The sequence below is a fragment of the Phaethon lepturus genome, unplaced genomic scaffold (genome assembly GCF_000687285.1).
Source record: "Phaethon lepturus isolate BGI_N335 unplaced genomic scaffold, ASM68728v1 scaffold49032, whole genome shotgun sequence".
Lineage (NCBI taxonomy): Eukaryota > Metazoa > Chordata > Aves > Phaethontiformes > Phaethontidae > Phaethon > Phaethon lepturus.
Window position 1 is genome coordinate 5,199 of NW_010526484.1, and position 14,269 is coordinate 19,467.

General features: G+C 37.9%; 1 protein-coding gene across 1 annotated transcript; it reads right to left on the reverse strand.

Moving 5' to 3' along the window:
- Nucleotides 1-450: 450 nt before the first annotated feature.
- On the reverse strand, nucleotides 451-14,263 carry RTN4IP1 (reticulon 4 interacting protein 1; the record flags this gene model as incomplete). The annotated part of the gene is made up of 8 exons (XM_010283064.1): nucleotides 14,073-14,263; nucleotides 12,329-12,480; nucleotides 11,471-11,539; nucleotides 11,101-11,225; nucleotides 5,938-5,986; nucleotides 4,255-4,391; nucleotides 1,912-2,095; nucleotides 451-543 (listed from the first exon to the last, which is right to left on the reverse strand). Coding segments are annotated over exons 1-8 (957 nt in total), but the record flags the coding sequence as incomplete, so codon positions are not given.
- Between the last annotated feature and the right edge of the window lie 6 nt (nucleotides 14,264-14,269).

Sequence of the window (14,269 nt, forward strand, 5' to 3'; positions counted from 1 at the left end):
GAATATTCTAGTTCTGTGCACATTATGGGCAGGTCTCCTGATCATCCAGGCTAAGCAAGTTTGCATATGCAGATACACAGAGTCATGTTCGTTCTGACCAAATGAGGCCTCTTAAAACATATAATTTGCAATACCAGAGTTCATGCTAAATGATTCCCACTCGTAAAAATAAACAATTGCTGGACATTCTTTCCTCAGAAGTTAGTAAGCTTTGGGGTTTTAAAAACAGGTAGGGTGGAGCGGGAGAAGACAGAACAGTCTTAAGGATTATGAACTCCTAAATTTCATGCAAAAGGCAGAAGTTAGAAACTGGAGCAAGAAAATTCTTAACTAGTCTTCCCCACTGTGACTCTCACAACATTTTTATTTCCTAACTGTGAACTACACCATTTTTGAGTCAAAGCAGCACTTCTTTCAGCACAAATACCCAAATAGCCATTACTGACATACCTTTCCAGAATCAACTAGTTGTGCTATTTCATCCAAACTCGGGCCACTTGGCATAAAAAATGCCCACCGATAATGGACTCCTTTAAAGAGATGCTGCAAGAAAGATCACAAATATATCAAAAAATCATGAGGGGAAACTTAAATGGGAACTAAAATTAATGACAGAAACACTAGAGAAGTAACTTAAGCAAAAGACATGGAAATTATATGCTAGCATCTGAAAAAAAAAAAAGTCACCTAAGCATGTGGATTAAATGTACAGACAGGGATGCTGTATTACCACAATAAGATCAGGATGAATTTCTGTCTAATTGCACAAGTCAGCTAGTTGAGAAAAACAACCACCTTGCCTCTGCAGCTAGAAACAGCATTATTTAATACATAAGGGAGAATGGTGCTAGATGTTTATACACATTCACAAAGGAGGTGAAATAAACCCAGCAATGTGACATTTAGAACCTTCCACCTCAGTGTCAGTGATTAAATTTTCTACCATCACATCTGTCAAAGTCATCATCATCCAATATCAAATGACAGCTCACGTGTAAACCATTTTGGGGAGATCTCACAAGCACAAGTCAAGAGCACCTCCTCTGAGTAAGTCATTACAGGAATAAGAGCCATCATCTGCCAGAGAGAGATGATTTTTAATACATGGCATACAATGCTCCTCATCATGGAAACTTGCAAACTGAGAAATAATATTACATTATTTCTTCATAGCCTTTTCATTTTGTTTTTAAGCTTTCCTTTGAAAGTATTGGTGCAGGACTTACAACCTCATTCAACCATGCCATCACAGGAACACCACAGCAACTGCTTGAAAAGCATTCCTTTGGCGAGCAAGTACACATGTTGAAAGAAGAAAGAGAAAAGTTCTAAAAAGCCTCACTGATCTGGCCACCGGCAGAACCTTTTAAGATCCACTTATGAAAACTAGGAAAATCAGTATCACCATCCAGACACATGAACACAAAAGAGATGAAAGACTTTCCAGCCACCCTCAACCACTTTTATTACTCCCTGGTGCTGGAATAGGATGAAGAGAATCAGTCATGGAACAATGTTTTCAGAGAAATCCTGACCAGCCTAAAGCAAGTAACAAAATTACCCTCACTTCAATGAGGCAGGGATTTACTCTGTTTACTATGAAACACTAGCTGTCAGCAGGACTCCCTAGGGAGGCCATATGGAAAAGGCCACAATGAAAAGCACAATAAGGAATCAAAACTTCAAAGCACCCCAAACTACCACATACACCAATCAACACCACCCCAACACATTTCTTTTTTCAGTTCAAGAAAGAAGGAAAGAACAAAAATGCATCTGAAGTATACTTAATGATATATGAGGAAAATACAACAGATGCCTCTAGACAAGCCAGATGGCTAGCATCCAAGCCTCAAAGGAAGCCACTAGAGTACTACATAATATTAAAGCATATAGGAGTTTGTCAAATACCTTTACAGTTTTGGAACCAACAGTGACTCCTGTTCGTAACATGCCATCAGCCACTCCAAGTTTGTCCATATTGATCAGGAAAGGTGTCACTAAGGTAACATATGTTGCTCCTGACCATTTCTTCAGGAGATCTAGAGCCCACTTCTCAGTGGATCCACCAACGTTATCTAGGATGAAATCAAATCTGCAGACATGTAAAGACAGGTTTAAAATCATGACATGGGAAAAATAATTTCATCATAATTAAGCTAATTCATAGCAGAAATTTGCTATCGTTATTTTTATGTAGCACTGCAATGCAGTAAAATAATCTGCCTGTAAGATAGTGGCAAGAAAGTCCCAAGAATTCAGCTAAATCCCATCTTTACTGTAAAATGGGATTTAAAATTACAGGTTATTGCCCATTCACTACACAGCAGACAGGATATTTAGATAACTTAAACTCCACTTAACTGCATTTAAACTCAGAAAAGATGACTCTTAGATGCACAACTACATTCTCTATTTGCTTAAAGCCTTCTAGAGCTCTATCTCTTCAGCCCTCCCAGTGAGACTACTGGAAGAGTCTTGAGGTCTGGTCCTAACATTGAACAATATTCTATGTGCATATAAAAACTAGTCTGGACTCACACCCCAACTAGGAACATATGTACATGCAGTACTCACATGAAAGTCAGCTCCAGTGGCCAAAGCTATGTAAACAAATTACTAACCTTATCTCCTCAACATCCTTCCTGTGATCCAATTCTCAGCTTCACTTCTAAAAGTCGTTTTTGACCTCCTTACTTGTTTTGGGGCCATTTTACCTCTACTGACAGCTCTTTTCTTCACATCTACCTATTTGACACAGAACCTAACAATGAGAAGGGTCTAAAACCTTCTCTCCATGGAATGGGTGTATGCAGCCTCTGGCAACAAGCCACACTTCTCATTATCCCAGCATGTAAGCCTGTACAGGCTGAATAGGGCAACAGGGAGTTATGCACCTATTCTGTTAGATGCACAGCTCATTCTCTTTTTCACCTGTAATTTTCCAGCAATCTCCAGATTGCAATAGATACGTATATACACATACATTGAATCTAAATACCCTACAAATAAGAGGGGAAATATGCAAATTAAATAGAAAAGTTCTTATCTCTGGAAAGACAGTCTTCCTGCCTGTCTTCCAAGGATGTGATTTCATGTTGAAGTTCAGTCAACCTAACAGTTAAGCTGCCAACAAGAGAAAACAAAATCATGAAAACTAATGCTCCAGGAAAAACTAGCTCACTGTGGGGTCCAAAGAGTCAGTACAACTGAAAAGGGGAGGGAAGTAGGAACATTCCTCTCAGTATACCTGACTGATCAGCTTAGCTGTATCATAAAACTGCACCCTAGGACAGCGCTGTTGATATCTCCTAAAAAAGGTCGCTTGCTAGAACGGGTGTTTAGCATTTAAGATGCTGAATAGTACAAAGGCAAATTTAGCACTGCTTGCAAACTGCTAAGTGAGCTGCTCCACATCCTGCCCATGCAGACAGTGCCAGGACCCTCACAGTTGACCTCAGACTTGCTGACAATCATACCATATTTAAAAGGCACATGCCATTTTAGCACAGTTATCAGTAAGCTTCCTTCATAGATTGAACAGCTTCTATTTCCCCTCCCAGTAAGTTAACTCAATCTAGTTAAAAAGAGCAGTGTAAATACCATATTCAAATGCAAGTCACAGTAGACTAAGTTTAAACAGATGGAAAGATTACCAAAGCAAAGAATACTTCAGTTCTAAAGAAAGCCCCTAAGCTAGTTTAGACATAATTACTGTGACAAGATAAGTGTGATTGCTTATCAGAGGCAGCTGTACCCAATGTTACAGAAGCAAAATTTACTCCCTGTTGAGTTGCACAGTGGCTAAAGACCTTCAGGCAAGTCACTTAACTGCTTCATGATATATTTCTTCTCTCTAGAAGATCAATTTTACTATTTACTAACTTCACACAGGATTTCTGAGACTTATTTTAATTTATTCATGCCTTGTAACTGCTCCAAGATCCTTGGATGGAAGCTGACAAAACTGCTCAAATCACAGTCATTGAAGAGAAGCATGTGAAAGTGAGCTCACCTCTACAAGCCCAATTAACTGGCTTAGTCTTACAATGAAATCTGGGCTTGGGATACTCACTTGGCAAACTGCATTCAAAAAGGGCTAGGATGAATTTGCTTTTCAAAGTAATGCTTAGAAATGGGGAAAAAAACAACAACAAAAAAAGGAGTTCTGACAGACTGGAGTCAAGCAATCAAAAGGCAGAAGGTCTGACCACCAACACCTTCATCTCAGTATTAAGCAATCCAAACACGTACAAGGGTAACGTTCTAAGTTGCTCTTCCAGATTTCCAGATTTGTAATCAATCACGTCATCCGCTCCAAGCTTTTTCATCAGTGTGCTGGCATCATGAGAACAAACTGCTGTCACATGAGCACCCCAGGCCTTCACTAGCTAAAAATAATAATAAAAAAAAAAAAGTTGTCCAAAATTTAAAATGTAGTGAAACCTTGAGAACACCTTAAAAAGACAAAGTCTTATTACACTGAAATAACAAATGAGCACCTTTAGTAGGGAGTGGGGAGACTTGTGTTCCAACACAAAATAACTTGTTACACATCCCACAGAAAAACAATGGTTAGAATTTATCAATATTTAACGAGGGTTTAGGAAGGGAGGAGTTGGTGTGGAGGAAGGAGGGCGTTTTTTTTAACGCCACTTACAGATACCAGGTCTCAGGCCAAATAAAGCTTCAAATAAAATACTCAGTTTGCCACCTGAATCTGCCAGCTAATTGTATAACAAAAGGTATTGTCCAAGTTACCAATCCACAAAACCGTCACCAGATCAACCATTAAATATTTTAGAATATTTAAAATTAAAATATTTCCTATTCCTACCTGCTCATTAAGTATTTCACATATCTATCTCACTTTATTATCTATCTCACAATATTAAGAACAATAAAAAGAAGGAAGTCATCTCTGATTTATCACAGGGAGGATGTCAGGTTTATCTTTTACTCCAAAAGCTATAGCAAAGTAAAGGATTTTTGCTAGTTATTTATCTCTTCTGCAATCTCATTTTACATTCACAGTAATCTTTTTTACATTTATTCTGGATTAATTAATGTATGTTATTCAAGATTAATCAGGTAGAAATCACAACTAGTCCGTGGCTGATCAGCCTTTTGTACTGATCTAATTTAGCCCCCTGCTTTATCATGGATCAGGCTAATAGCATACCACTAAAAATTTTCCTGTAAGCCTCTTTAAAACCACTATGTTTATGGTCTAGTAACATGGAAGGCAGTGACACAATCACCCAACTTCTGTATTTTTTTCATTTTCTCAAGCAAAAGATGTTTCAGCATGAGATTAACACCGATTAGAATCAAAATCCCCAAATTAAATGAGAGCATGAAAAGAGGACATTCCACAATTAATAGATCAATAAAGGAGCATGTTGACTCTCCAAAGTTTAGAGCTACTGGAATGAAGACAAACAAAAGGGCAGCAGGGCAAAGACAGTGAGGGACAGTTAATCTAAGACACTGTGCTTTACATACACTGCATATAAAAGCCTGGTGCGTCTCATATCATTTGACCACCTACAGTGGTTATGGTAGATGATACATTCTCCATCAGTTTTTCTACTCACACACCAAATTTGTTTCATATTTATGGAGCAGAGCTGACAAAGATAATGAAAACAGGCTACATATTTCAAGTTACACCAATGAGAAACTTCCTGCACCCAAACTGTGAAATGCGATCTTTCACTACCTGCACTCAGAACTCCTTTCTTTGAAAGTCCCTGCTTCCTACTTTACACTAATACAACATAACAATAAATCTGAAAATATTGCACTTTCGGAAATATCGATCAGATTGATCAGTAGCTTGCTATTTCACCATTCCTTCCCTCAACTCCCTTTTGTTAATTTTTTTTCATACTGAATAGGTTGAAGGCGCATCCTGGGCATGCTGGTTTATATTACCTGTACAGCAAATGTACCAACTCCTCCTGAAGCTCCTAATATTAATACTCTGTAAGAGAAAATTAAATATATTAAATGGTTCTTTAAATAAACTCAATAGTAACTTTGTATTCCAATGCTTTTTATAAATCTCTGACACCAGATTATTTTAAGCAAAAGATTGTATTTGTCATTCGATGTTACTTAGGGGTTAAATCTTCAGACAGCAAATAATGTTCACACTGCTGATCATGTTTCCTTTGCTAAGAGCATTACCTCAGTACAGCCAAAAAGACTTCCTCATATATGCTTTCCACTAAATCCAGGCAGTGGAGCTGTCAGGCAGTAACATTTATCACCCAAAACCCCTGTCCCTGTCCTCACTTTCCCAAAGGTGCTTAAGTTTCCCAAATTGCCTAGTTTGGGACACAAATCAGTCAACAGTCTTTCTGCCTCCCAGACTCCACTGTCGTATCTCCTAAAGAAAAAAATCTGATTGACCAACATTTTACACAAATTGGTGTTATCTAAGACAAAAAGTAGTTTAGTATCACATTATTTAGGGAGACTGGGAACTTCAGAATATATGGAACATAATTTTCCCATATTGCATAATATTTATCTAAAAAAAAAAGGCAAAACCACAATGAACCACCATAAACAAGTTTGAGTTCTACTAAATTAAAATATCTGCCTTTTTCTTTAGAAAAGGCAGTAGAAATCTTGTAGTTCAGTACATCTCAAGAAGACCTTGTTAATGCCAGGTTGTGGAAACTGGCATACAAGCAAGAAAATAAAAAGTGTATTACCAAATTATTATCAAGTGAGAATTCATTTTAACTGAACACACTAGTTTAAATTTCATAAAAATGAATGCAAGTTTAGTTGTGTGAGAACCTTAACCACTGGCAGCCTAATCACTGTTCAAAAATGTCATCCAGATATTTTATTAAATAACTGAACTTCAGAAAGTGAATTAGTAAGAAAGCCTTGCTGCTGAAATTACAAACAGCGCTTGGACTTTGGACCCATTTGCCAATTCTAGGACAAAAGAAAGATCCAAGATGAAGCCTTGGCATAAGATTGGGGAACATCATGTTTCTCAGAACTTGTTTGCCAGAAAAATTTCAGTATCTTCAGAAGCTGGTGATGATCCTATTTTAAATCTCACTGTGCTGGATGTTGAAGGAAATTGCTTTTTACAGTGCAAAATTGTATTATACGATCTGGAGTCTCAGTTTATAAAAATTCTTTGAAGTAACCTAAGAGAGTTGGCTTTGGTCACAGTATCCATTTTAAAATGCTTCCTCTTTTGTAACCGATCACATTCCGTTCCCTCCTATTTCACTCATCCAAGCTGCAAATTCAGCTTAAGAATTTGAAGCCACAATGCTTGCAGCCAAAAAGCACTTATCCTTAGAACCATGCTTCTAGCGACAGATGTCTGAAGCAACGTTCATATTTAGATTTGATTATACTTGAAAAGGCTCAGGGATGCTACACTCAAGATACTGGGTTAAGCCCATCTTTATCCTTACAATGGACAGTCACAATTAAATCCTTTCAAAAAAACCTTGTCAAACTGCCTTTCCAATTTTACTCCTTGCTTAAAGGCCATTTCTTACACTACAAATTTTGGAGAAAGCTGTCGTTTCAAAATATAAATTTTTCTCAAGTATTTAGGTAGCATTTTCTGTTTTGGGAAGCTGCTTGGCCAGGATTTTTTTTATTTTCCACTTCAATAAAAGGCCTTGAGGATACCTTCAGGTAGAAATACAGATTTGGTTTGTTCCTATGTTACATGGGCTATTTTCTATCAAATTTTCTAATTATTAAAACTCTCCCCATACACTGTAACATCAAGAAAGCTCTTCGCTTCAGAGACAAACTATGTCTGCACAGGAGATCCATGTGCCACAGCTAAACACATCAGTGTTTTTACAGCACTGAGGACTGCAAGACACATTGCTTGGCACAACACAAGGAAGCAGGGAAGCGTTTGAAGGCGCAGGACCTGTTAGAATGGTACTAAAGGACCACAGGTGGTGGGAAGTGCCAAAGCAGGCAGAGTTTTGTTTGCATTGCCTCAGGAAAACACAGCCACGAGAAAACATATCAGAGAAACTACCTGTTTCACTGCAAACATGAGCTCAGGAGTAAATTAACATATAAGCATGTGCACGAGGGAACAAAGCAGTGAACTATTTGACCTGAACAGAGATCCAAGAGAACCAATTCTCTCAAAAGAATAAAACAAGCGTTCATATCCCAGGCTTTGCTCCCTTCTGACAGAGGCACATAATTCAAGCCAGCATTCACCAAACCCCATGTGAGGCTCTAGCGGTTCAAATAATCAGAGGGTCAGCAGATCTCTCCAGATGAGCATGCCATGGGATTTGAGAGTTCAGCCCTTCTCCCTGGGCCCTGTCTGGAACTATGGTGTGGTCAGAAACTAGTATCAGAGTGCCAGGACCTGTTTCAGCTGTGTCCTCCCCCTCCAAAAGACACAGGGGGTGGGGAGTGGGTATACAGAGCAAGGACTAACATTTTCTCCAGGTTATAAATCACTAACAATTTTCAGTGACTCAGATACATGCCAAATAAAAAATTATTATAGTCTTGGATAAATATATAAATTTTATTTACATAAAAAATTAAATTCAACACAATGTCCCTAAGAGATTTATTCCTGTATCAATAAGCATTTACCCTATCAAAAAGTTTTACAACCTACACTCACTTTGTATTTCTCAACAGATAAAATGATGAAATAACACACAGACTTTGAAAAAATATTTTCATGGGGTATTATATAATTCAAATTTTCATTGTAACAATATAGACCAGGAGTGGTTGTTTAATAGCTTACAGTAGCAGAATCCAGCATCTCTCCCCAGCATACTTAAATGTATAAAATATTGACTCAGTATTTATATAAAAGAGCTTTACTTAGTATTAACATAAACATTTTCAAGAACTTCTCAAATCATCAGGTTTGGTTTTATCATGCTTTTTGTGAATATTTAACAGCTATTGTTGAACAAGCATATCCCCTTTCTACTGAAACAGGACACAGGCACGTATGAGCAGCTCTCCACGTATCCACAGAGAACTTCAAAACAAGAGTCTCATTCTGAACGTTTTGGATAACAACAACATTCACTTTAGCTTGTGCAAGAATATTGACATAAATTACAGTGGTAGAGGATAAAAGTTATGGAGAAATGACTGGAGTTACAGTGAAGCAGGAGACATCACGAACAATGCGAGCACGCTTCAGGTAACTGAATTTGTAAAAGTGTGTGCAGATGTAGCAGATACGGTCAGATGTTGGACTGTTAGCGAGTATTTCTGGTTAGCCCAGCCTTCCACCTTAAAAATGCAAAGAAAGCTATACACACCAACAGAAAAATCTTGCTGTTTCTAAGATGTCTTAAGACTGCAATAAAATATCAGTGAAGTAGCTTTCATCAAGAAATACAGCTGCTTTTTCAAAATAAGACATACTATTGTGTGTATATACACCCTTCTACGTAGCTATTTATATACACTTACAGGAGACAAAAAGACCAACATAAAATCACGTATGTAGGTAACCTCTTACCAAACATATTAAATTATTTCAAGAAATTAAGAAACATTATATAAATTCTTGTCTTTTGAAATTATTGCCTTGAGAGAATAATGTAAAGTTCATGGAATATATTTTTGCACAGTCCCTTCAATGCATTTTATATATTTTCCTACAATAAATTTTTGAGGGGAAAAAAACTACCATCACATAAGTCATTCTCTGTTGTTTTTACAATTCAAAACTTCTAGATGGGAAACTTCATAATTTTATAAATACATTAGAATGTTTTTTGCTAACAAATTAAATATTTATTGGGAACATAAAAGTAAATGTTAAATGTAAAGACATAATATAAATGCTGTTTGCATTTCACTTTTAACAATCTAAACACTTACCTGAAGACTGGAAAGATACTTTAAACAAGGCTAGCCTATCATCATATCTTTAGGTTAATTCTACTTACATGTGAAAGTTAAGATAATTTAAGAAGTCTAAACACTGACAAATAAAAAGGAAGGCAACGTATCTAGAATTTTATCACTACCTGGAAGTTAACTTCAATGACAACTCTTTGAAACTGCTTTAAATTATGCAATTTCATTTTCTCAAAACATTGTTTATCTTTAGAATAAACAATTACTTGAAATTTTCATTACGACATATGAACAACCACTCAATTATCTTCTAAAGATGTAGGTGAAGAATTTCAATAAATCTACTGTCCTTTGCAATCTGTTGCATTACAACAGTAACAACCAAGACAAGACAAGGTCAGACATCCTATTGCCCAATAATTACTTTATGACCTAAACCTTTGGTGCAGCATAGTAATTTTAATGATTATTTTTCAATTTCAGTATTTTTACTTTTGCCCTCTTTCCATTCTGAACAGTTTGCTTTTACACAAACATCCAAAGGCCAAAATAACTGCAAATTTCAATTATCAGGAGAAAAATTATATCCGCTCCATCTTTCAATGCATTCTTCTTCTTCTGTCCTCTATCTGCCATTGTCAAAGCCAATTTTTCTATTTGATTTGGCTGCTCGTCTTGCATATTTTCCTCCTGTCTTCAGCATTCCTGACCTCATCAAAGTTCTGGCCTACAGGTCAAATGAGACTAATTTTTTTCTAAAAAGCTGGAAAATCAGTCTGTTCCAAATGGCCCACACCTGCAGGAACTGAGTGAACCACATCTCTGTGCTTGAGAGGGCTTTTTGTGAGTTGCTAAAAACTGAGAGAGAGGATATTATATTTGCATAGCTGTCCTAGCAGGAAGAAAGTCAAAGTCCTTATAAATTCCTAGAGATAGCATCCTTAAATTCTCTATATAGTCCTATACATTAGAAATATATTGGACTACCTCTATATAGTCACTATATAGAGGAAGCGAGCAGCAAGTGACTAGGTACACTTCAGTTAGGGTCCTTGTCTGAGTCTCCCTCCTAAAGAAGCCTCTCTCTCAGCAGTTGTGTAGACTGAACCTAGCATCTTCAGGCCATTTGTGAATGTCATGGTGTAACAGTCTTCATCACTGTTGGACATGTCTTAGAAACAGATAATCAGTATAAAAATGAAACACTAAGTTTTAGCACCAGAACTATTTACTTACCTTTTCCCACTACAATTACTTTGGTTCAGTCCTCCAACTTGGTTCACTGCAGACCAGGCTGTGAGACCTACGTATGGTAAGGAGGCAGCTTCTGTGTGACTGAGACACTTTGGCTTAAAAGACACCTGAAATAAAATTAATCATATCTAAGTCACACAGTGACACTGAAATATTTAAACAAGCTTTACTGAATTGCAGATTGTATATTCCAAATTTTCAACTACCTGCATAACTAGCTGGAGTCTAAATCAATCCAAGCACCAAGAAACAGACAATTACTTACACACTGAAGAAAAAAAAAGCCAGTCACCATTTAATCCAGTTTACAATTTTGGGGTTTTGTCTGTTAGCCACATTTTTGAACATTTACCTCATTTCCACTGGCTACCACAAACTCTGACAGAGTGCCCTGTTTCCACGGAGGAATTGCTGCCCACACCTAAAACCAAACAGAAAACAACTATCGAATTTTGTGACTTTGCACATGACTGTACCTACACAGAAAAGTTCTCTTCATTAAAGAAATCTTTTTTCCAATTTGCAGAACGCCTTCACTATCACTTATCAGAAACCAGTTTAGCTTACTCTTTATACAAAAAACATCGCAAGACTGACTAAATGAAGGACTGCAGAACTATGTAAATAAATTGTACCATACTGTGTATAAGACACACTTTTTAAAAAAACCCAAAGTACTTTCATGCCAGAAAAGCCCAGATTGGAGGGGACAGGGTGGGGGGAAATCAGGATTTGCTATACTAAAACTGGTGAAATGTAAAAGCAACTGGTGAAGGTGAAAGCAAACAATACCAGTGTTTATGTGGGGAGTGACAAAGTGGTTCCTGGGTTATGCCAGAGTTCCTCAGTTAGTCAAGAAAAAAAAGAAAGCCCCTTCTTGTTAGAATTCTATCTTCACTCAAAAATTAAGCAGCATCTTGAGTGTGCACTTATATATAAATAAATTCCTCTCCTACTACCACTGAAATGGACCAAAAATTAAAAAAACAGAATGGAAATAAACTTGCAGAAGCAAGTCTGGTAAAGACCACGTTTTTTAGAGCAAAATGCTAGGGAAGAAAGTGTTCTAGGAATTTACTCGCAGATAGTTCTCATTCAGAATGCAATGACATAAAAAAAAAAGAATTTTCCTAAGAGGAAGAGGAAAGCCGAACATCTCATAGTATTTTTTAACTATACATTTTAGAAAAAAAGAGATTGGTGGTATCACCTCATCTCCAGGTTTGAAGTAAGAAACACTCAGCCCACATTCCATAACAACACCAGAGACATCTCGACCAAGCGTTAGAGGAAATTCAGTGTCCTCGCTTTTGAGTTTCAGGGGATCCCGCTTCATATTTAATGCAGTTGCGCCATAACCACCTGCAAAACATGGAATCAACCATGACATACTGCACTGAGTTTTTATTTATTAACTGAACAATTCCAGTTAGAAAGCAGTCTGTACCTAATGTGCCTCATTTCTGTTATAACTTCAGCATGCAAAAAATCTGCAAGATTTTAGACTTTTACAGATTTTACAAATAAAAAGCCAATCTCACTTCTGGCTTATTTGTCCATGAAATGGCTCTCCATTATAAAAATATTTAGTATGTGATAACACTGTCAGAATTTCGCAGTCATCTGCTGGAAAGGCTCCATTTTCCAACAGCATCATATAGCTAGGAATCCAAAAGAACTCCAAGTTTTCCATTTGCCTTTTCAAATTAAGTATATAATCAATTATAAGTACTATAAACAATGCAACATGAAAATAATTGTAAAAATTATGCAGGCATGTATCCTGAGTAACCTGAACTTCTATTCAGTAAGCAATAGCTAAATGCTGCGAGTTACCCATCTATTAACTCCGCTCAGCCTTAAAAAGTCTACATTTGGCCATACATGTCCTTTCAAGTGTTTGGAGAAGTCTGCCTAGGTGCCATATTATGCTATAAAGTATTTTTATACTGAAAAGAAACAGACACAAAAACAGGCACCTTGAAAGTAAGATGAAAATGTAGTTCCTTCAAAATGGTTTTATACCAACTCAAAATACTGATAGCTGCCCCGCAGTTCAACTGGGTCGTTCAACTGGAATCCTCAGACAGAAAACATCCCATAACAAAACTTACAATCATATACAAAGTTTTTTTAAAAATTAATTTATTAGAGACCCTAAACACAAATTACAGCTCTGTCGGTAGGCTTCCTGGAGATATCTCTGCATTGCTACTGAATCTGATTTGATATGCAAGATATACAACCTCCTTCTTGTGTTTCAAACCTTGAAACTGAGGAAAAAATATGATTAGATGTGTCAAATACAAAGAATTAGTCAGTCAAAGATGTAGATTTCCTGGGCCAGATGACAGCAGGTACAAAGATGCCAATTCTGGAAGAAAGGACATGGCAGACACAACATGGTTTGGATTAGCTCACACGTGCCGACACTGAGGTAACTGACCTTCCACCCCATTCACCTCAAAGAGATGGGAAAATCCAGTACCGCTCAGGTGGAACGCTGCTCCTTGGAAGAACTAGTCTCTTGACCAAGTCAGTACCACCCAAACAGTTGGGACAGGGAAGGCCAGGCAACAAAACCTGCCATGGTTATGCTACTAACAAAAGGAAGCCGACTTGTGAACCGCAAGCCTGCGGAGGACAGCAATTAGTCAGATTAAAAGCTTACTCCCGCAACATACACACTCTTGTCTTCAGAAAGACAACAGCTTTTTGTACTGTTCTTCCCCAAGAACTTGAAAACATTGTAAGTTTTAAAGAGGTGCTTTCCCACAGCGCTGAGACAACGCATGCTTTGAGGCTTTGACGCCACCGAGACAGGTGCCTACTGGGGCAGGCCAGTGACAACGTCTGTACGATTTTGGACGCCGGGGGACATGTGGAAGCCTCAGTCCAAGCACACCCCTGCCATCACGCCAGCCTGGCCCAGGCTGCTCGGGCCCGGCACTTACTTCTCATGCTAAGGTCGATGGGGTTCAGGCTCGCGGCATGAACCTTAATGATGACCTCGTTCGGGAAGTGTATGGTGGGGAACACCATGTCCCTGGTGAAGCGCAGCACGTCGTTGCGGCCGTACCGGTCTATGACCCAGGAGGGCATGGCGGACCGCGCCCGCGGAGAGACGCGGAGGCCGCGGCTCGGCGGCTGC